Source organism: Sparus aurata, chromosome 23 (assembly GCF_900880675.1).
Source record: "Sparus aurata chromosome 23, fSpaAur1.1, whole genome shotgun sequence".
Taxonomy (NCBI): Eukaryota; Metazoa; Chordata; class Actinopteri; order Spariformes; family Sparidae; genus Sparus; species Sparus aurata.
The window spans coordinates 24,021,735-24,044,603 of record NC_044209.1 but is presented as its reverse complement, the minus strand read 5'-3'; the positions used below and the strand labels follow the sequence as shown (position 1 = coordinate 24,044,603).

Below are 22,869 nucleotides of genomic sequence, written 5' to 3'. Positions count from 1 at the left end.
TATTATTTGCAGTTTATACTACAGATGGAAAACCCCAAATGGCTTTTCTTAATGTTTAAGTTTATGTTGGCAGTAGGGATGTCCCGATCCGATCTGTAGGATCGGGATCGGAGCCGATCTGGGCATTTTTCCGCTGATCGGAATCGGCAGTTTTGAACGTGGACCCAAGCCCGATTTTTTTTTTTCTTTTTCTTTTTTTTTTTTTTTACGTCAGAGCACAATTTGTGGCGGAACACAGACGCGCGCGTGGTGTTACTCTGTGAAAACCTGTGAATAAAGTGTCTGCCGTGTGGAAATAACGTCAATTAGAAAGCGAAAGCAGTCCAACGGCGACATGTAACATCTGCTATACGGCCGTTTCGCGGAGCTGCATTTTACTACTCATTTGATACAGCATATACAAAACAAAAACTCAAAGAATACAACGTGTTCACTCGAGAGTACAGGCAAGGAGACCAAAGCAGCAAACAGTCGCGGATACTTTCAGTTATGAGAAATATCTTCAGCGACATGTCCACAAATAATACAGAGAGGGTCATCAAATTAATCGCTCTGGAAAACCAGCTCATCTCCGTAATAGGGGATCAGGGTTTTCTTCGTCACCTGGAGTTTTTGAATCCCCAGTATGCTCTACCATCTCTGCATTACATTTATTCCACTTTCGAGTTACAACATGCCGGTATATGCGCACTAGTTTCGTGGGTCTCATACAGCAGAGCATGTAAAGCAGGCAATCCAGGAGATGCTGAACGCGTTAATAGACAAGCAACGTGTCCACGTCATTTTATGTGACAACGTAAAGTACATGAAATAACCAAAGGATGATATGGAGGTACCAAGCGTGAGCTGCGTCTCACACACACTTCAGCTGGCTGTACACGAGGGTCTGCTGTCACAATGCAGCATCACACACTCACCTGCTAACACGAGGAAGGTGGAGGCCAATGTTGTAATAGCATATGCAGAATAATTAAGAGCTATATTAAAGTATATACTTTGTTTCAACAAAATAATAAAAACCTATTAAGGAACAGCTTGGATGCAGGTACTTTTTTTCTTAATACAGCTGTATTATCTAGGAAAATATTAGTTAAGGCCAAGTATCGGGACATCCCTAGTTGGCAGAATCTTGTTGTTTGAGCTGCTTGAGTTAGAATTATTGTAAATTAATACACCCAGATATTTGCTCTCTGTGTATTTAGTTTGTATGTTGATAGTTGTTTATTTGGTGGTAATTCATGGTACCTATTTTCTGTTTGGATACAAAACCAGCTTGGATTGGTTTCCATTGTCCTTTAGCCTGTTACAGCCTCCAATAAACCCCGGCTGAAGTAGATCCTCCCTGTGCTTGACCACGCGTCCAGTGATCATCACATTACCTGGAAAACAGCTTACCCTCTCATACTATCCAAGTATTTTACACATGCTGCATTTGGTGATAGCAGGATACGATCTAGTGTCTGGTAACAGGGCCAACACAAAAACAAACAAACATTTTAACATTAATTTTGCTATTTATGGAGGTGCACAGGTGCAATCAAGGGTTGGGATCAAGGGAGGGATCCCTCTCCCAGGACGGACAGACATGTGATTGATTAAATAGAATATTGGATAAATAGAAGATGTCTGTCATAACTTCCTTAAACACACATCTGACAAAATGGTGGATCTGATGATGTCAGTTAAGCAGTAACTTCTAGGAAACTGTCCCAGTGTGGTTGCCTCTAGCAACGTACAGTAATCGACTGAAACCAACTGTTTGTGGCAGACTGTGGCCTCAATGACAATCAGTATCTGTACCAAGTCTTATTAGTCAACAGGAAGATTTGGGTTGCTATTTTGTCAGAGACTAAGGTTGTAAATGAGCCAGTGTGTTTGTCAGCCACTTGGCTCCGAGTCAGTTAATTTGTTGATGGACATTGTAGGCTACTGTTTTATCCTTAAGCCTTCAGGTACCAGAGGAAGCTTATTTACCCGCAGCACTGCTTCCAAGTGAACCAGCTGTGACCATCCTGTAACACTCCTTGTTACTGAACAGACGTCCTTTTAATCAGAAACTCACAGGTCCATAAGGCCTTTCAGGTGGAAGATTAACCGAGAGCCTGACTTTGAGGTTTTACAGCAGTTCATGGTCCATGTCTTATTTGCAAAACTGTGGTGTAGCCAAAGTCTACAGGAAACCACCAGAGGGCACCGCTTATCCAGATAGAGGCCACGGCTTTGCCATGTTTGCACCAGATTTACAGATACGTCTAAGACTTTATGAATCTATGTAGTACTGCTGTGTCAGAGACAGATATTCAGACAAAACAGATCTTTTTTTCCCCCGTAAGAACACACACACAGTAAATTCTTGATAACAGAGCACTGACTTAGTCCCTGTCGATTCAAATGTGATACTTTTTACTCTCCCAGCCACGAGTTAAAGCCTGACAGACATCCTTTAAGCCACGAGTGAGGGATTGAGTTCACTAAAAAGTAGTCTGTGAAACTGGTCATAAACTCTATATATACACACACTAGTCTGATACTTCCCTTCCTTTTAACTTGAAGGCACATTTTGCGTAACATTTCGTACACACTACATCTGGCGCTGTCTTTTAATCTCAAGCTAACAACCCTCTTTTCATTATACAAATAATACATACTGATGCCAAATTAAATAACTTGACCAAATATGTGACTGCAGTGGGCGTTGCAACAAATTATTCTTCGCAGGAAAATAAAATAAAGTAAATACTGTGATGGATCAGAAAACTGGCAGTTTGAAGTACAGAATCTTTGTTCTTTATTGTTATACACATGCTGCTATACACACCAGGAAAGACAGGAATTGATTTAACAGAGAGCCACAAACCACCTACTGTGGAGTTTTCCTGGATACCAGGTCAATAGTGGTCAAAAAAGGGAACAGGAAGGCACAGTGTCAAGTTAAAAATGGCACAGAAGAGGAGGGAGGGGAAGACAAAATAACCATGTTACTAAAGAGCAGTGAGGTTTACGCCTCAACAAATTCACATGCAAATGCAGCCCAATTATCAAAATGCAACGTTTGCATTTATTGCATTGGATGTGTTCCTTCCAATCAAACGTACATTAGACGAATCCACTTTAACCTAAATACTAAGATTAAATGCATAATTGATACATGGCCATAACATAGTAAATGAACAGTTCAGTTTAATATTTGGAATAACAATGACAAGATACATTTTCCAGTAGCATGAAGTCTGCGATAGAAAAAAAAAAAAAAAAAAAGGCTCTGTACATTAGCATCAAAAAATCCTGTCTACGGGCTGAAAACTTGTATATTGTGGCATTTATAAGAACACTAATGTCCAATGCAACAAGCAGGCAGCCATATCAATTCAAGGCACAAAGATCTATATGCATGGCGCTACACATACAGGACCAAGGTAAGTAAAGGCGTTGCAGCCGCACAAACACCTGACCCATTGTTCTCTGCAGCTACATCACATAAGCAGACACCGGCGTTGCCACAAAGACCGTACAGAGATGTGCCACATCTACGACAAGCACACGTAACTGTGCCATACTGAGTCAGCGTACATGTAGCTGGAGCATCTATGCTTGTTGCAGGCTTCAGCCATCTTTGAGTTCAGCTGTTAGGATGTCAATCTGTAGCTCTTACTGAAGTCTTAAATAATGTGCATGTTAACTGAATCTACTTCCATTATTTCAATATCAGGAACTTTTTTTTTTTTTTTTTTTTACTATTTGTAATATGCAAGTTTACAATTTTTGAAGTAACTACACAGGATTCTAGTACAGTTATGATACATAGATATCACATCATTTGAAATGATAAAAAAAAAGTGACATGTAGATGTTTAAGACTGCATAAAACTTTAACTTATCCCATCTTAAACTCTTGTTATAAGGAATGGATTATAAATGATATTGGAGTGCAAAATCACTTCGAATGGACACACAGATACAGAAGTAAGGTTTTTCAAAGTTTCTGCTCATAACCCAAATCAACCTGCCTGAAAAACGAGTCATTAATGTATTTCACGCATGAATACGATATCTAAACACAAACCGTATTTTAGAAATTCTTCTGAATTTAGTGTTGAGTACTTTGAGAGGGTTAAAATAAGTGTGCTTAAAAGCACCACCGTGACAGGTAGTGAAATATCTCTGGAATCCACATTACTAGACCACAACTGAACACCATCTGACAGTTAATTCAATGTTTTCAAAGCTCTGGAAACATTTTTTTTTTTTTAACTTCAGTCATAAAGAGAGAGAGAGGAGTCGAATTCTGTTCTAATGTCAGAGACACTGGTGGAGTAAACGCAGTCCGCCCACATTATGGTGGACTAGGTTTCCGGACCTTTGTTGCTCCGATCACAGGAGCAGAAGATGGGGCTTGGGGGGGGTCAAAGGAATAGAGGGAGTGGATGATCTTTGTAAAGCATAAATCTGTTCTGATGGATTGGAGGGTAAAAGGCTGGATCAGAGTCAGGGGTTGAGGTGCTCATCCTCCATATGAATGCTGCTCGCAGGACACAGGAGAGGCTGGCTGGAGCAGTTTGTGCTCTGACTTTTCAGGCTTTCTGTTGATTCCGACGACCCTGGTGAGGAAGAAGCAACACATAAGCAAACAACAAGTGAAGGTTTCCAGTGATACTTTGGAAACACTGCTCATTCTTAACAAGATAGGCCTTGTCTGCATTTTATAACTGGCTTATCAGAGGAGTTCACCTGATAGTACCCGCTGGATCTTTTCTTTTTCTAGCTGTGATAGATGACGACAAACTTATTTATGGAGAACAGGATTCAGTGAGAGTGGTAGAGCTCATACACAGAGAAGCAGAGCAGACAGGAAAGCCTACATACCACAGTTATTCCTCCATACCAATAGAGCAGGCATCAGGACCGAGAGCTGCCCAAAGTGAGGCAGCAGGAAGGGACAGGAACAGAGAAGAGGAGTGTTAGGAAACAGAGAAGTACAACAGCACACAGGTTAGATGCAAAGCTCAGGGAATCACAGCGGTGAGTCTTGGATTCAAGAGGAGAAACAGAACAGATTCATCATCCAGAAAGAAGTTAAAAAAACAAGCAAGAACCAGACAATTTGAAGTTGATGATGCTACAGTTTTAAGGAGCTGCAGTCCAATCAGAACTTTGCTTGATCAGCTGAAAGTACAGGTCTGCACTGAATATGGCTTTAGAATATGTGTATTGTTTTACTGTGCATATAATCTCTTTATGTATACTTATTTCCCTTTCTTTCTTTCCCATCTGAACGAGCTTGAAGACTTCCCTCATATTTTCTTTGTTCCTGGCAGAGGATTTCTTACCTGGCAGAGACAAGTCGCCCGGTGGGTCGCTCTCTGTTTTGGTCAAGCTGCTGTGTTCGCTGCTGCAGTCCTGTAGGATGTCTCCTCCGGCATGCATCCTGTCCTCTGGATCACCCAGGAGAGTAAATGTCAATGAATCTAACTCTCAGAGACAGCAAATCTTTACCAGTGTCACACAACAATAGGCTAACTCTCCAGCCGAGTGCCAGCTGAGGAAACTCACCATCATCTGGAGACAGGGATTCTGCCACGTCCTCGGTTGCTGTGCCCTGGAAGAAGAAGGTAAAAAAGATTGTTTCTTAAAGCTTTTGTTTGCTACAGAGTCAAAGTTTAAATGTCAGCTGGTAAAGACGTGGCTTACGTCTGTGGGAGCGGGGCTGCTGGACAGCATTGTGTGCGGCTGAGCGTCGGACATCTCCGACAGCTTCTCCTCATCTTCCTCCTGGATGGGAGAGGAAGGAGACCGAAGGGTGCTGGAGTGGGAAGACAAGGAAAACAAATCATCAATACAGAAAGGTACAAGTTAAACATATAATTCAATCAATCACAGCTTCCCAAAATGGATATATTTTCACTGTAATTATATCAGATGTTGTAGCCGTTTGAATAAATAATTCAGGGCAGCAGCATGTAGAAGCTGCTTTCTACACCTCTGTCATAATTAAACCGCACAGGTTAATGTAAGGTGATGTTCTCTTACCTGTCGGGTGACTTGCTGACTTTTCCTTTCTGCAGACTGCCATCACTTAAATGCTCCGGGGAGCTCAGCTGTCTGCCGTCACCTCCCAGACCCCCTGAGAAGTTGATATCATCATAGAGGGGGGCAGAGGGGATGGCAGGAGACACGGACCGCAGACCATTCAAAGCCTCCAACAGCGAGATGGGCTCAAAGCCGGGAGGAACCGAGTCAGTGCCCTGCAAACAGACGCGGACAAGGGCTGGTGGTGACAATGCACAGCTGACAAACAAATGTCATATTCATAAAGAGCGTTATAGAAAAAAGGGTCAACTATTCCATTCAGAGATGGGCAATTATCAGATAAGTAACAAAGCCACCCATCAGCCTTGTGCCTTGTTTTTGTCGACATACTGGAAGACTTCATCTCATTCCTGCATGCAAATGTCTTCAAACTAGCAACTTGCTGCCAGATAAAAGTTGGTATGAATCAACATCCTTCCCTTTGTTTTCAATGAGCTATTGTTGTGAAACACATGCAAGTAGGAATGGACTCAATTTAACATTTATGAATATCAGTTGTTCCAACACTGCAGCCAGTTGCAATGTTTTACTGCAGAACGTCACGAGGCAATAAAGCTACAAATGTGTTATTCAGCATGTTTTCATGCCCAGTTTCTCTTTGATGCTGCTGGAAATCTTAGCCATTTTTTAAGATATTAACTGATTATGCACAGATGTGCATGTGACTTACTGAGTGCTCCTCGTGGTCCATAGTCTGAGCCAGAACGGGGCTGAAAGACACGGGAGAAAGAGCTCCAGGTTTTTTCCTCACAGCTCTGATCTGCAGCAAGGCTCTGAAGGCTGGTAAGAGGAACACAGGCTCAAATTAAACACAGAAGTAATTATTGATGTTCAACTCCGACAACTCTTCAAATACAAGTAATAGAGCTCCTTAATGAGCAGAGCGTTATTAAGATAATGAGGCACTTCTTACGCAGCCTGCATATGGGACAGTTGTTGGCCTGGTAACGCAGCGTGTCTGCGCAGGAGTTGCAGAGACACAGATGTCTGCAGGGCAGGATGAGTGTATCTCTCAAGTCAGACAGACACACAACACACTCGTTGCTGTTGTCACTGTTCTCATCATCTGAGGGCTGTAAAGAGAAAACAAACATAATCAGAAATCCCACACATAAACCTTAACTGATCCATTACAGCACTGTGATTCACGTACATGGGAATATATTGAGCGATACCTTAGTTTCTTGGTTGTTCTTGTTCTCGATCCCGTAGATCTCCTGTAGGAGGTAGCTCACACGGTCCACCTCGAAAGATAAAGTCACAGGAATTCAACATTCATGTTTCAGAAGCATGGGTCCATGTACACCATGAGGTCCGAGGGAGTCGGAAAGCAAAACGTATAACAGATTCTCTCCACTCTCTTCATTTCAGAAAGCAGTGAGTATTCAAAATAAAAAAACATCTCTCTGAGGGTGTACGCAATAAAATCACTGTGATGCTTCATATTCAAGGACAGAAACAAAAACACAAAAATCAGAGAGTCTCTGTGAAATTACTTTGAGCTCCATGTCATCCAAGTTTACATTCAACATCTACTTATTGCCAGACTCCCAGGGGGCTCGGCACAGATTTTTCAAAAGCAGAAGAGTACGAGGAACACTGACGCTCTGCTTAAAACATCCTGTACTGCATTAACAACATGCCGTCGCAGATTCAGCATGTTCTTCACATTTGACTGACTTGGATTGCAGGTGATTAAATAAAAAAAACATCAAGATGATTTAAGCAAACTGAAGGATTTTCAGCACACATTACACTTCTGACTTTAATTATTTGCTAAATAACGGTTTTAAAAAGGCAACATTGAAATGAGAACCTACAATTTGCTTCTGCTTCAGAGGCTTGACGGAGAAACTGCCATCAACATGCTGGAGGAACAAAAAGAAAAAGAAGTGTGAACTCATATAAAAACTTGTTCTGTACAGACTCAAATGATTAACTTTCATTCAAACGCATACGTACTCTTTCAAAGGCTGCCAAAAGTACGTGAGCATGTCCGAGGCAGTCTTGAAGAGAACACACACAGCCGTGGTTAATGCTGATTAAAATCAACTGAACTGATAACACTGACGGCAAATGTTGAGCTACTACTTCATGACTAAATTTCATAAAATATGACATTTGTTCTGCCGCTCTAGTGACCTACCGTCCCCTTCATCGACCACAGCCTGGATCACCATGGGGAACACTCCTCGGTCCAGGTCAAAGTTCAGCTTTAAGAGAAAAGAGGCGAGCAGACGTAAACAAACGTCCCTGGAGTTTGTTCGTTTTTGTGATGTATGATCGAGTCACAAACTCTTGATTCCCTCACCAACTGCAGATACTTACGTCTTCCTCTTTCCACTCGTTGAAATCAATTTTGAAAGACGGCATGGAGAACTGTTGGCTCACCCCTCGCTTGTAGTGCACAGTTTCAGACACCAGCGACGGATTCTTTGGGCTGTACCTGCACACAGTATGCGACAGAGAATAGCAGTCAGCGTGCAGGACGATGGAGGAATCTCACTGGCCAAAGGTCGATTCATTCACGGTTCAGTCAGACATTTTACCAGAAAGGGAACACTACTGATGGCTGCCATATTTAATACACTAACTTCAGTATGAAATGCTACTTTGATCATCTTTTTCATCTTATCGTCTGTATCCATGGTTACTGGTGGTTGCTATGGACCCACCGCATCTATTCTAGTCTGCGCTCTACGGCTCGAATCTCACCACCCATAAAACAGAGTTTAAATCTCTGTGGCACAATGTTTCCCACTGACATACTGCAGCACCGTCAGTAAGAATATCTGATCGTCCTATACTGTAATCGGAAGGTTGTTTATTTAATTCATACAGGACGCATAAATGGATTTAGAAGAGTATTTCAATGTAATGAATGAAACTATGTTTTGTCTTTTTTTCTGTTAACAGCAACAGCTTACTCAGACACAGTGGTGCCCCGTGAAAAAAGGAGTTTTGGGACCAAAGTCTTACACAGCCATCCCGTTGGAGAACTCCTCAAATGCCTGACAGTAGAGGGTGATGGCCACTCGTGCATCAGCATCGAAGGTGAACTCCACACCGTACTGAACCTTTGGTTTTCCGCCTTCTTCCACTGGTGTGTCAGAGTCGTCTTTATACCTGCGATCAGGAGGTTTGAGAAACTCTTAGACAAAAGTTCTTGATTTTTGTTGTGATTTTTGTGTCGTCACGTTGTCTCGTGCGATCTTTACCTGACCAAACGCAAAGAGTCCTTTCTGATGTTGACCAGACTCCTCAGAGTTTTCACAGGCTCGTGGGGTGCGGGCGTCACGTATGGGAACTAGTGAAGCAACAACAACAATATGAAAGACGCTACTTTAGTTGGAATTTGTGAGATGGCTTGACGGATCTTATTTCCACCGAGTAATGTAGAACTGTGTCAGGGTAGTTTTAAAGCTGTGGAAAAAAAACACAGCACTGAATTCCCAGATGGTTAAATGAGGAGACGTCCATTCTTACCTGCACCGGCCTATTTCCAAGAAAATTCAGGTCCATGTTTTCTCCAAAAAGGTATCCCTCTGGATGTGGTGTGTCGAATTTCTCTCCTCCCATGAAGAAGTGACTCGCAAAGTAATTCCCTGAGGACAAGAAAGGGGAAAAGGATGAAAAATAAGTAGCTGAATTTAAATGCAGTCACTTCAACTTATCTGTCTGTAAAAATATAGTGTTTTCACGGAAATGTATTATGACTCTTTTGAGCAGAACACGATGGAGTCATTTCAGAGGAAGAGGGACAGTCGTCTCAACAAGACTTGAACAACTTCAAAACAGAAGTGGTGACATTTATTTTCAGATTCTCCTCTCTGCTATTTTAATTTTTAATGTCTCGTCCAGTTAATAGGTCTCATTTTTTCAATGGGTTCATTTTAACCAACCACAAACAAAGACAGTAACTTCATTATCACCATATCAGCGATCATGGGTGTATGCTGAGATGCAGGAGATTATTTGGTCAGCTGAAGTTATTTTCAACAATAAAACATCTTGTGGTTTTTATGGGTTTTAAACAGTCAACATTTATTGGTGTCATGCTGACACACCCATCTACATCTACAGATACCATCTGCATGCTGTGTTTTTATTGTTTGGAAATGCCTCAGTAACACTATGATAGTGTGTCAAACACAGAAGACAAGAGACGCACTTATTAAAAACACATCTGACACTGTAAACAAAAATGTTTGTTATGAAAGCTATGTGTGTCTGGATGTCATCCGTTCCTCAGTTCTTGTGGCATCGTTTTGATGTGGATAAAACACGTCAGTCTGTTCATTCAGCTTTGTTGGCCAAGCATGACTTTATGCATTAAGACCGCGATGCTGCCGTAACTTCATAATAAACCATCATCGCCAGCAGCATTATCACGACGTCTGACGCATAAAACTCTAAATATCACCAGATTTTCTGCATAACGTGAGCTTACCGGCAACAGTCACATTTATATACGCTTATAATTGTTTACAATCACTGTCTAAGTAACAAATAGCGTTATATGGTGGCAGTCAACAGGAATAAACAATAATTAAAACCTAACAGCTAACGCCAGTGTGCGCTCGGTGCCTCAGTGTTTACTGCTGCTATGAAAGATACATGTTTATGACATTTCAGCCAAGAGACAACGCCGATCACTTACCCGATTTTGGTGGAAATCGATAGGCCGAGTTGGCCTGGATATCGATATCCTCAACACCAGCGATTCTGCGACTCAGGATGGACCCCATCTTTCTCCGCTGGGTCGCCGATGTTAGCTACGGTTAGCTAGCACCTAACAGCGCGTCAGCAGCCCCGATTAGCTCTGCCTTCAGCGTACACTAGCGCCAAAGCGAAGATAACATCCACCAGAAGCAAACGCTTTCGCTAAATTAACATTTTACACGTTCAATTTCGCCGTGGCTACGTTGCTAATGCTAATGCTAAGCAGGAAGCTAACTCAGACGGGCTGTTGTTTTGCCAGAGCTGTGCTAACGTAGCAGGGAGGCGACCTGATTGGCTGTCACCAAGCGCTTCCAGAAAGGCAGGGCGTTCGTTTGAGGTTACGGGACTGCCCGGCGGGAGGGCGGCCATGTGGGGGAGAGGTCAGCACAGGGGCTTCGTTTGTTTTTCTACATATTGATTAAAGGATAACGATGGAGTTTGCAACACCGCCCCTCCAACAAAATAACAACTGAAAGACTTATGTAATGAAGAAGTCACATGTAGGCGCATGTTACATATATGAATAACTGAAATGGGACAAGTAATATATATATATATATATATATATATATATATATATATATATATATATATATATATATATATATATATATATATATATATATTATATTTTGTGAGTTTCTGTCTGGAGTTTGTCACTGGGAGGAACATGAATATTTTACTGCCCTCCAGTGGTCACAATAAAGAACAGCAGCCAATTATTATTATGATCAGTACGTAAAAACGCTTTATTAGTGTTAGCAAGTCAAATAACAGCCCTAACAACAACATTAGTATTATCATTATTTAACTGGGATGGTCTGCGTGTTTGAACTCGACTGTAAACAAGTGTTCACTGCTATCTAGGGAGTAACCACGGGAAACAAGTATAATCAAGTCAGCGACAGTGTAAATTAAAAATAACAAAATAATTGTATGTTAATCCCCAAGAGAATACATAAATAGAATTGGCACTTCAATTATTAAATTAAGCACAGCTAGTATTTAGAGATCTGAATAAATGTATATTTATGTTAGTATTACTCTATAAGATATATTGATTTTGTATTTCGTATACATTTTTTAAAATCGTTACGTCTGTTGTGTTGGCCTATGGTTTATAATTTGCTGCATCCGGTGGTCAGAATAAAATCCTGCAGCAAAATAACAACTATTATCAATGCCCACTCATCATTCAGATAAGTAAATCAAATAACAACCGTAATATCAGCTTGAGGACAAAGGTAGCTCGTTACGAGATGTTCTGGCTAGTACGGTGTGTGTCTGATCTATTTGCCCCAAGTGTTGACGAGTCTTTGCTTCCCTCTTGTGGTCACAAGGAGTAACTACAGTACGATATTTAATCAAGTCAGCGTTAATGGAAACATTTACAACTTCCGGGTAACACTTTCAAAATAAAGGAGCGAAACTTGAAAAGTAATTAAAAAGAAGAAATGGCAAAGCTATTCCTTTGAAGTATTAATAAATGTATAATCATGTTAGACATACCGCCAGTTTTATCTTTAGCCTCAACTTAATCGTGTGTTTGTGTTTAACCTGTGTTTCCATAATCACGGGTGTTTACTTCCCTTTAGTGGTCACAGTCAGTAACTACAGGATATTAGAATAATACATACCTGTAAAGTTCTTTTAAAATAATAATGTAATAACGTTGAATATTGTTTGTTTTTTTTACTAATTTTAACACTGCAACGTAAAACACTTTTGCCCAACATCAAATTAATGTCTTATAGTCTGTCTTTGTGTATTTTGTATTGATATTGTTACAACAACAGTCCAATTCAGATGTTGACTGTTTTAATGATGATTAATGAATTTAATAAAGTGTCATCTCTCACTGTGACCATTGGAGGACAGCAATCTAAATAAAAATAAAACTATTTACTAAAACTAATAAAACACTCTCTTTGCTCTGTAGGGAGGCTGCTGTGTTTGTCTTTGTTTGATTATTTTATTGTTGGTTGTTAATAGTTGTGGTTGGGAACTTGGGTAAAAAATCATCTCCTATCGTGCACAAAAAACGGAAATTTGTACTTGAATTTCTTGAATTTTGACTTAATGGTCAAAACCAAGTCAAAAGATCTTCATGTTATTCTGACTTTGACTTTTCACCAAACTAATTTCTTCATAGGTTAGTTCTTCATTTTCTTTGTATCTTCTTCCTGATGCCTTCACTGCAGTACACTGGGCTTCTGCTAACTTTCTCGCTATTGGCTCCCTTCACCATCACCAGCCACGTAACAAGCAAGACAACATATCAAACTGACTGCAAAGATCTGCCTTTGGTTTGATAATGTGTGGCTGATATTTATTTTTAGTTATATGTCTAGTGCAAGCTGTGAGAGACACACCGAAATGTAAGAAATGTCATTCTAAATGTTGTTAGTTAAGGACGCGGAATTTTAATTCATAACTGTGACAACAAGAGAAAAATATGATTTGTTTTCTAAATTATTTTCACTCGTTACGTTAGCTTTGTCATATTATGTTGAAAGTATTAGCCGGAAGTGTTAGCATTGCTTTACGTCCGCATTGACGCTAGCTTGACAGATTTTAATATTGCAGTGCCTCATTATGACCACAAGAGGGCAGTGAACACTCGTGTTTCTAACTATCACACTAAAGTCAACCCTCATATCCACAACTATTTTCTGGTAAAGAATAACGGAAACTTCTGGAAAAAGAGCTTTTTTACAGTGCAGTTATTTTTTAAATTATATTAACATGTATATTTCCTTAGTAGTGGCCTTTATCCTGAGGTTTTAATATGGAACTAAGGGTTGATGTGAGCGTTGTTCACTACATTCACAGGGAGGAACCGCAACAGGCTAACATGCAGGTGTCGATTTCGATCTAATCCTGAATAACGTCACTTTGTATACCATGTTAGTATATGATTATTAGAGATTTCACTATACTGATGCTAATAGGAATTAGTGTTGGTAATAATTGCAATAATTAACCGGTCTGTTGATTAGCTGTTAAAGCTAGCGTCAAGTCGGCGACGATATTATGCTAATACTTCCGGTACATACTTTCAAAATAAATAAATGTATTTCTTTATTTTTTGTTGCCTTTATACAGTATACATTTGCTACCTATATATTAATATCATACATTGATATATATGTTTATCTCTCACCACCGTTTTAATATGTTTCGTGCCTGTGTAATTCATAATTAATGACTTGGCGTTGACGTTTTATCAGGGTGTGAATCCACTCAGCGGATGTTGACTTTCATCAGCAGGTCGGAGCTGCTAACGTCAAACTGCTTCAGTTGCACCGCGGGCAGGCTGCGATCCTCACAAAAAACAGGTAATCTGACTTCCAGCACACAGACAGTTGCATCATTATAGTATCTGCTAGAAACAATCATTCACAATGCTTTTGAGGTTTCGTGTGATCCTTTTCACGTCTTTCTTTTATATCCAGTCTGCTGTTTCTGAGCCCAGAATGGCGACGTTAGCTTGCTAACGACAGCTAGCAAACATACTTTGCGTCGCTTTGGGTTAGCTGAACAAACACATCCTTGTCTTCCATGTTACCTCACCAGCTGGGTACGAATACTCGCTGATAATCGTTTATCAGCTTATTTTAAGGATTTAAATTATTTACAACCTGCCAATTAGCAAACCCTGATTACCGTAACACCGTTCAGCGTGAACGTTATTACCGTTAGCAGCCGAGTGATTTAACGTCGGTACTGTTGGGACACATTTGTACCAGATACGGTGACACAATCGAAGTTAACGTCAGTGCTGACTTTCGCTAGCCTCCATTACGTAACTCAGTTGTTCATGGTTACTTGTGCAAGTAGCGTTGAGCTGGATTATCTGTGAAAGGATTTAAAAAAAAAAAAAAAAACAACAACAGCTAGCTAGGTGGTTAGCTGAGAGGCTTTAGCATCGTTTGGGTGAAAGCTGGTGAATTCCAAACATTCAGACTCGACATTGCACCGACATTCTTCCTTTTGGTTTCACGTATTTGGGTTTCACTGACATCAGCCCCGAGGTCAGTGCTGCTGAGACTGAAGAGCACAATTTGGGATTTATTGTTGTTCTTTAAAAAATACATAAATAATCCTGCTGGGTCGTGAGAATCCCTCACACCTTTGCACAGCCACTTTATAAGTTCACACGAAAGCTTTACTAAAATAACTTGAATATTTTTGTCGTGTTACAGGTTTCGGCACATTGGTCAGATTCCTGCAGTGGAGTCTTTCTTTGTCTCAGTCGCAGGTACATTTTTTTTCTTGTCTCAGTCAACAGTTCTTTGTGAACGGGCTGACAGTTCCACATTTTAATGTCTGTAATGACCATTTCACCATGATCTATATACTATTTCTTTTGGTGGACACTCACACTGCACATGCCCTTAGACAGCTTGAATAAAGTTAAACAAATAAATGTTATATACACGTTGCAGGGCTGCTGTGTAAGATCGACACACAATACACATGTTTGGGTGATGTGTATCTTCATACCCAGATGTAACAACCCACCCATGTGTTCATCATGGTCTGATTTACCAGATGTAAATTGACAGAGCCTCAATCCGTTTCCTGTGTAAAGCACTTGCATTATTTAGACCGCGGGAAAATCCCACTTCCTGTTGAAACCTGAGCCCTGACACAGGACCGTGGTGCTGTCACTGATTATGTTTATATCTTCTCTCAGTCTTTCTTCTAGAACAGGTACATTTTTGTGTTGAATATCCTCTTGTTAGTGCCAGCTGATGATCAGATAGTCACCCAATACTCCTGATTTTGCTCGGAACATGATCATACACGATAACATTTAGATTCTTCGGTAATATCAGACGGCGCTCGGTTGCTTGTTTCTCATCACAAAGTCACTTAAACTCCACTGTGTTTCACCCGGGTGTGCTGAAACTTGCAGTACATGTGCACGCTGTCATCAGCAGGTCCACAGAGTACCTCATTAGCCTCCCTGACTGTCGCTGGAACATTTTATGACTTGGGATAATTCAGTGTCGAAGAGTAATGAGCCACGGGACTCAAACTGTGCATGCTTCTCTTCCCTCCCAGAATTAAAGTCCACAGAGGAGTTGTGAGGGGAGCTCCGCGTCCAACCCCCTTCTCCTATACAGACATCCGGCCAGTATGTCCAGTGACCCTCCTCCTCCGTACCCTGGAGGTCCCAGTGCCCCCCTCATCGAGGAGAAGAATGGACAACCAGGTAACAAAACTTAACATGTAGGATTATGGCGAATGTTAATATCCACTCGCATGTATTTGAAATGACCTAATTCCTATTTTTAATGTGAGGTCAAGACAGTAGGATGCTAAATTGAGATGACTTCAGCTTTGCCCAGTGTTACGAGTTTAACCATTTTATTTTCATCTGTTACTCGGTGGTTCTGATTTTCCATCATGACTATTCAACTCCTCAGTCTGACTCTGTACACACGTTAATCATTGTGGCTTGAGTAAACTGTCACCATGGAGACTTTGATATGTTTCAGCATGGCATGTTTGCGTTTGTTGTCTCTGTACCCGTCTTCAGTGCCATCCTCTTCTTCTCTCTTTCCTGTTTGAAACAGTAAGAACTGCTCCAGTGCAGGGACAGCCCTTGCCTCCAGACTACGGCCCTCCACCTTATGAGGGCCCACAGCCAGGCTTCCTTCCCCCACATGTCCCTGGAGAAGGACCCATGCCTATGCCAATGCCTCCACCACCACCAGGTGCTGCAGACAGTCTGTACATGAAACGTCAACACAACAAAAGCGACATAACGCTTTATTTACAAGCGTTGTTTCCACTAAAATTCATTCACTATAGCACCCTTGGAACGTGTACATAACCCACAATGAATGTGCCTAAACCTTAGATCTGTGTAGCGTATCCATTGCAGACGGTACTAAATATAGGCAGGGTTGTTAACCAGGGCATCAGGGGTGACTCCAGCAAATGGAATGTTGACTTGAGAAGCTGCTGCATTTATGAACCTACACACTGACCTATACTGGATGTTACCGCCTCTACACAGTGCACACAGTGTGATGATGATGGTTTTTTTTACAACAAAGAATCCAGCTTTGTTTGAGAAAGGGCTGCAGGCAGCAAGACAAAAGATTGCTGAGAAATTCAGTGCTCTGCATTTTCCCATTCACAGCTTTTGGTAATGAAAACATGAATGTCTTTTGGAAAAAACACAATCATAAGTGCCACCATATCAGTACAAGTCGATGTGTGCGTGACTTGATATAGAATACAGCTTAGTAAGTGTAATTTCCCTCTGTACAGGTGGCCACTTCCACCCTCCACCCGGTCACTTCCCCCACGCGATGCCAGGACAGATGGGTCCCGGTCCCAGTCACTTTGTCCACATGGGAGGTCACACAGCGACCGTCCTCGCCCCTCCAGGAGCAGCAACCACCGTGACCGTACTGCAGGGGGAAATGTTCCAGACCTCGCCGGTGCAGACCGTGTGTCCGCACTGTCAGCAGGCAATCATCACCCGCATCTCCCACGATGTCGGGCTCATGAACACACTCTTCTGCCTCTTCTGCTTCTTTGTTGGGTGAGTAGACTACAGGCCAGGAGTCAAGAAAAAATTCATCTAATAGTTGTTTTTGGTGGCAGCAGCAGCAGTTCTAAAATGCACGTTGCTGTCAACCAAGTGGAAGAACTGAGGTTTTAAAGATCAGGCTTGTGGATGTAGAAGTCTGTAGAGGTCTCATTCTTTTGCAGTTCTTGAAACAGATTAATATAATTTTTAGAAAATGTACAATATAATAGATTTGACTTGCCTTCATATTGAGTCAAAATATTATATCGAAGTCTAACAGTTATTTAAATGTCTTCAAAAATACTGACTACCAGAAAACCGCGCTCAAGCTAACGGTTAGTTGGCTCTCTACATTCACAGTTTGCTAGTTCACACACTGTTCTCAGCCGCTCATTAATATGCAAAGCAAGTGCCTCTGTTTGTGATTTGATAGGCAAATGAAATTCTACTGTAGAAGACATGTCTTCAGTATGCAGACATCTGGGGCTTTTTGCGTTAAACTCTGTGTAGATTCACGTTTAGAACCGTTCATGCACAAATACAGAAAAAGTCATTCCATTCATTTGATCATATTGATTTAGCTGAGCGTACACGTGATTCAGCCTAATAAATCTCGACCATTGTGGAAACGGGCACACATGCTTAATTTCCGTAAGTTAATGTCAAAAGTATCTGTTAATATATTGATACTCGTGCCCACTTTACTGCTAATTTAGACAATTATCACTTTATTACTTTTACCTCATCCTGTGTAGACTGTAAAGTAATAATATAATCATTGAAAGTGGTGATAAACTTAAACAATGTTTTACTTTACGTCTGTCAACTTATATTTCGTGTCCACATCTTCCCTTCCGCTGCAAATGTCTCTAGAAAAACCTGTGTATACGTGGTCTAAAGTATGTGTAGCCACTCTACACACTCTGTCACGCTCGGTCACATTCATCCCTAATCGGCATCAGTTCACGTGGAGAAAGGGAGAATGCAGGGTCTATAAATCTGGTCCATAAAGTTTGACCGGCCTGTTACATTTTGCATACAGAGCCGTCTGTGACCTTTGTTCCAGCGCGATACAAATAGTAAATTGTATTCATTGTATTTCATTCAAATCAGGTTAAACAATCAGATGTTGCCAGACGTTTTTTTTTTTCTGTTCTTTTGTGCAGACAGCGGCAGCATTTCAGTCCACTGATGTCCACTTCCTCTTCGCTAGGCACTAAACATTTATAACCACGCGCAGGTGTTTGACTTTGCGACACGGTATCTTATCTGTCTGTTCCTCGTTTCCAGGTGTGATCTCGGCTGCTGCTTGATTCCCTGCCTGATTGATGACCTCAAGGATGTGACACACACCTGCCCTTACTGTAAGGGCTACATTTACACATACAAGCGTATATGCTAACCACCGACAGCTGTATGCTACAGAGACATGTACATGCACACACATAAATTCACAGCTCCTCCTGCTGGTAGTTACAGCCCCCCCTCCCTCATTTTTGCAAAGTGTTGTGTAGCCCTATTGAATTGTAAGTGCAGTTTTCTCATTAGTTCACAGAATATTTCCTGTATATATCTTTCAGCATAATTCGTTCATGTATAAATATGCATTTGAAATGTACAAATCTCACTGAGCTACAGAAATTGTAGGGCACTTAAACATCCACCGAGGCCGCAGGTGCATCTGATCCTGTATGGAAACGGCTGGTGATGTTACAGTTGTTAAAAGAAGACCTCAGTTAGAGAAAGCTGTGAAAATGGTCACTTTATTTATTAGAAATCATTTTGCTGAGAAGCAAGTTTATTGAAGTCAAACATGCTGGGTTAGAGTTCTTGTTTTTTTTTTTATTTCAGATATTTTATCCTATTTTAACAAGTTAATATTGAGAACTGTGAACATTTTTGTCCATGTCTGATGATTTTGTTTTCCTTTTTGAATCCCTCATTCAATTTCTGAATGTGAGGAAACTAATGAAGCATTTTCAGCTTGTTAAACTGATGTATTTGCTTGTTTTGGAATGCCTGAGATTGACGTTACATTCTGTATTATTAATCTTCGTGGGCTTCAGTCAGAAGTCGCGCAACATTCAGTGATTTACAGTTGAGCGAGTTGGCATAAACGCCCTCTGTCCGCGATGTACTTAATCTTGTTGATGAATCCACCATTTGCACTTTAAGTTGGAATTTCCCCTTCTGATGCAACCTCAGCTATCATTAATAATGTGACTTAGTGACTCGTCTCATGAGTGAAAGCAGCACATAATTTTTGGCTTTTGCTTGTTAGCTGAGTGAATCCCACAATTCATGCACTTATTCAAGAGTGTAGAAGTAGAAGACTCAAAGTAGAGCTGGCAGGCAGTTTTACTGTTACTGATGGAGACGCACTGCATGACATCTCAGTTATCTTGTGTCCTCTCTTTGGCCCATGTGTCATTGTGATGCACCGCTCCAAACTAGATTATCTTGTCACTGTCGGCTGATTGTTTGTTGGTGCCACAGTTAACAGGTAGCTAGTTAAAAAAAAAAAATAGAAAAAAAGTATGTTAGCAAACAAACGCCAGCGGTGACACCATCTTAACATTACTCTGTTTAGCCTGTAACCCTCCTAATATGGCACCAGCCCCCCTTTTTAAAAGAGTACCTGCATTGCTCTGATGCATGTTAGATAATAAAGATCTCTTTCGACTAATACTTGATAGTGACCTCTCTGCTAGGAATAAGCTTCAAATAAATGATTGTATCAGAAATCCTGCTAAAATTACATTGTGATTCCATTGAGATTACTACTAACAATCAGTTCCACCACAGCATGCCCGAACTGCTCCTCACTCACCAAGTGCAGAGTTGTTCTGCATGAGCCACACGTGAAAAATGAAGAAATCCCACTCGCGCTAGTTCTTTGACTCTATGTGCAGTTCATTTTTTTTTTTTCCCCTTTCTTGAGGCTAGCTAATCTGTGCAAGAAAGTCAATTTTGAGTTGAAGGAGTGCATTGAACTTTTAATATGAAGCACTGTACGCCATTGTCGTGGATAATGCTGGTCTGCATTGCTCTCTAAATGTCTGTGATATGTATAACTACGCAAGTCAAAATTTGTTTGACAGTTGTATACAGGTACTATTTTATCAATAAAAATCAGAACATGATTTTTCATTGAAACTCATTTTAATGTTACTTGGAAAATGCACCATTTTTCGAGTGCGAACACTGTTTTTCAAATAATATCTGCGAAAACAAAGTCAAAGATTCTCCAGCTGGATCTAAACACAGAGGAGAACCTGGACACACTGGAGTCATCAGCAGAATGTCCATAACTACCGGAGCCTGTTGGCAATAAATATGGGCCACATGAGCAGTAAATCCATTAAAATGTTCAAAGTGCAAAGGGTTCAGTCTCTCCATCGGTGTCCACACTGGGCATTGCAGCATTTGTAGAACGTCGTCATCGGCTCATCAGCTGATCTGGTCTGAATCTGCATGAAATACGCCCGGGGGTGCTCGCACTTGGGACATTTTTCTGCAAACAGGTACAAGTATTAAATATGAGCTTGGAACCACGACTGCACGAGTTCTCAGATTTGCTTCAAAGAGTGTAAAAGAGAAGATGTGTAAAATACAGCTGCAAACACTGTGGATTAAAATTAATACAAGATTCAAATGTGCGTGTGCCTGCAGCCTTTCTCCTTTGGCAAGTAAAAAACAGGCATTAACGGTATTTTATGAGATTTTAGTACACGTCAGTACACCCCACATGATGCTCTAGAAAAACGATATGCGTTTCGGGTGCTGGTATTAAAAGTCACCACAAAAACAGCACATATACCACACAGTCATACAAATAGATTATGATAAGTTTTAGTTAGATTTGATTAACATAACTAAAAGTTAAATCTACATTTTCAATTTAACAGTGAAAATGGATGTATGATGGATAGTTTAAATCCAGAAAATATAAGATTACTGGGGAATAAGTTTTGTAGATGGTTTCTCAAGTCCCTGAATTGTTAAATTACCTGTAATGATCGAATTGACAGATGGAAAAGAGTATTATTTGGAGGTTTAAGGTCTGGCTGAACTACAAAATGAAGGAACTGGAGTGGCAGAAAGTAGAGAACATTAACGACTAATCGATTAATCACCGTTAAGAATTTAACCGATCAAAAATGTTTTTAGTGGCAATAAGAAATTTACAGAGGAGTATGAGGGCCAGAAGTGAGGAAAAAAATGTCAGGACAAGAAAAAAGTCGAAATGTCAAGAATAACGACGGAATACAATTTGTGGAAATGTCAAGAATAAAGTTGCCACATTCGTGCAAGCTGAAGTTTGAAGTATGTAGTAATGGCAGATACCGGATGCTCGGGCAGTCGCTCCCCCAGCTGGATTTGAGGGACCAGAAGAGTTGACTTTATTCTCTTTTTTTCTTGAAGTGCATAATGAAAGAAAAATGTCTGCCTCATTTTTTCCCCTCATCCCTGGCCCTTATACTCTTCAAATAGATGGGCACAGGCACATAAAATTTACATCATCAGGTTGGACTTGAGCCGGGGGGACAGGGCTCAGTATGTGTTTTGTAAATGTCACCTAAATTCTCTTTTCTGATCCTTTTTGTCAACTCACAACAGCGTCACACTACTCAGACTGAAAAGAAGGTTTGCATGGTGTTAAAGATGTGTACCAGTCACACAGTCTGTTGGAAGTCTGCATGGACAGTGAGGTGTACGCATGGTTTACACATTTGGCTCCTGGAATTTAAATGTACAACTGTGGTGAAGCACTCAGAAACTGAAATGCCAATTTCTACATAATGTTGCTTTAAACAATTGCATAGCACAAAGCATTAAGGGGGGGGGGGGGGGGGGGATAATTCATTACAAGATAAGGTAAAGGGCCTTAGAGGCACCAGTAAAATAATGCTAATTATACTGATATATGGTACCATGAGCTGTTTTAAAGTCACTTACCAGCAGTGGAGTCCACGTTTTCCCAGGCTGCTGCGCCACCGAGCACATCATCCACCTCCTTTAACTTGGGATACTTCCTGTTATTTACCTGCAGAGAAGAAAAAATAAGTCAGGATCCTCAAAGTCTGTGGCGTAGACAGTATCACGGATTTGATATAAATAGGACTTTAAAACTGAATACTGGCCGTGATAATGTCTCTGAACTCACCTTTCTTGTGATGTTGTGTACGTACGGACAGGTGTTGCAGGCGAATCTCATACACTTCTGTCCCTCCTCGACAATTAAAACATTTCCGCAGGTTGGACAAAACAGAAGCATGCTAGCCGGCAAATATGTGTAGCTAACAGCTACACACTGACATAACAAACTCAATATAAGAACACAATTTCACACAGCTAATGAACCAATTAAGTTTAGCTGCTGTAAACAGTTTGCTGCATGTGGAACAAGCGGAAGAGGAGCTGGTGGAAGCGGGTGCTACACTTTTTATCGTTCGGGGGGAAACGAAATCCAGAAAGAAGAAGTAGTTGTATACATTGATTCAACC

At 40.9% G+C, this 22,869-nt stretch overlaps 3 protein-coding genes across 5 annotated transcripts; 1 reads left to right on the top strand and 2 right to left on the bottom strand.

Moving 5' to 3' along the window:
- Positions 1-2,764: 2,764 nt before the first annotated feature.
- Positions 2,765-11,162, bottom strand: mgrn1b (mahogunin, ring finger 1b). Of its 2 annotated transcripts, XM_030408348.1 has the most exons (17): positions 10,748-11,161; positions 9,574-9,692; positions 9,306-9,394; positions 9,067-9,213; positions 8,416-8,533; positions 8,234-8,300; positions 8,050-8,093; positions 7,908-7,955; positions 7,263-7,331; positions 7,001-7,160; positions 6,758-6,867; positions 6,028-6,242; positions 5,689-5,800; positions 5,551-5,596; positions 5,328-5,432; positions 4,864-4,909; positions 4,375-4,598 (listed from the first exon to the last, which is right to left on the bottom strand). In XM_030408348.1, exons 1-16 carry the CDS (start codon positions 10,833-10,835, stop codon positions 4,869-4,871), a joined length of 1,578 nt encoding a protein of 525 aa, XP_030264208.1. In that variant the 5' UTR covers positions 10,836-11,161; the 3' UTR covers positions 4,375-4,598; positions 4,864-4,868. The 2 variants fall into 2 exon arrangements, with proteins under 2 accessions (XP_030264207.1, XP_030264208.1); XM_030408347.1 differs by lacking the exon at positions 4,864-4,909 and having other exon boundaries at positions 2,765-4,598; positions 10,748-11,162.
- Positions 11,163-14,039: 2,877 nt separating this feature from the next.
- Positions 14,040-20,505, top strand: cdip1 (cell death-inducing p53 target 1). Of its 2 annotated transcripts, XM_030407228.1 has the most exons (6): positions 14,040-14,147; positions 15,015-15,070; positions 15,880-16,030; positions 16,395-16,535; positions 17,098-17,374; positions 18,653-20,505. In XM_030407228.1, exons 3-6 carry the CDS (start codon positions 15,955-15,957, stop codon positions 18,762-18,764), a joined length of 606 nt encoding a protein of 201 aa, XP_030263088.1. In that variant the 5' UTR covers positions 14,040-14,147; positions 15,015-15,070; positions 15,880-15,954; the 3' UTR covers positions 18,765-20,505. The 2 variants fall into 2 exon arrangements, with proteins under 2 accessions (XP_030263088.1, XP_030263090.1); XM_030407230.1 differs by lacking the exon at positions 15,015-15,070.
- polr3k (polymerase (RNA) III (DNA directed) polypeptide K) lies at positions 19,207-22,799 on the bottom strand. The gene is made up of 3 exons (XM_030407231.1): positions 22,530-22,799; positions 22,322-22,409; positions 19,207-20,876 (listed from the first exon to the last, which is right to left on the bottom strand). Exons 1-3 carry the CDS (start codon positions 22,638-22,640, stop codon positions 20,749-20,751), a joined length of 327 nt encoding a protein of 108 aa, XP_030263091.1. The 5' UTR covers positions 22,641-22,799; the 3' UTR covers positions 19,207-20,748.
- Between the last annotated feature and the right edge of the window lie 70 nt (positions 22,800-22,869).

Bases quoted from the DNA above. Each gene is read 5' to 3' on its own strand.
- mgrn1b (XM_030408347.1), bottom strand. From the start codon at position 10,835: ATGGGGTCCATCCTGAGTCGCAGAATCGCTGGTGTTGAGGATATCGAT. The intron at 7,332-7,907 runs GTAGGTTCTCAT...TTATCTTTCGAG, and splicing joins CTCTGAAGCAGAAGCAAATT to GTGGACCGTGTGAGCTACCT. The intron at 4,599-5,327 runs GTAAGAAATCCT...CTTCCTCACCAG, and splicing joins GGGCGACTTGTCTCTGCCAG to GGTCGTCGGAATCAACAGAA.
- cdip1 (XM_030407230.1), top strand. From the start codon at position 15,955: ATGTCCAGTGACCCTCCTCCTCCGTACCCTGGAGGTCCCAGTGCCCCC. The intron at 16,031-16,394 runs GTAACAAAACTT...TGTTTGAAACAG, and splicing joins GGAGAAGAATGGACAACCAG to TAAGAACTGCTCCAGTGCAG. The intron at 17,375-18,652 runs GTGAGTAGACTA...CCTCGTTTCCAG, and splicing joins CTCTTCTGCTTCTTTGTTGG to GTGTGATCTCGGCTGCTGCT.
- polr3k (XM_030407231.1), bottom strand. From the start codon at position 22,640: ATGCTTCTGTTTTGTCCAACCTGCGGAAATGTTTTAATTGTCGAGGAG. The intron at 22,410-22,529 runs GTGAGTTCAGAG...TCTTCTCTGCAG, and splicing joins TACACAACATCACAAGAAAG to GTAAATAACAGGAAGTATCC. The intron at 20,877-22,321 runs GTAAGTGACTTT...ACCTGTTTGCAG, and splicing joins AAACGTGGACTCCACTGCTG to AAAAATGTCCCAAGTGCGAG.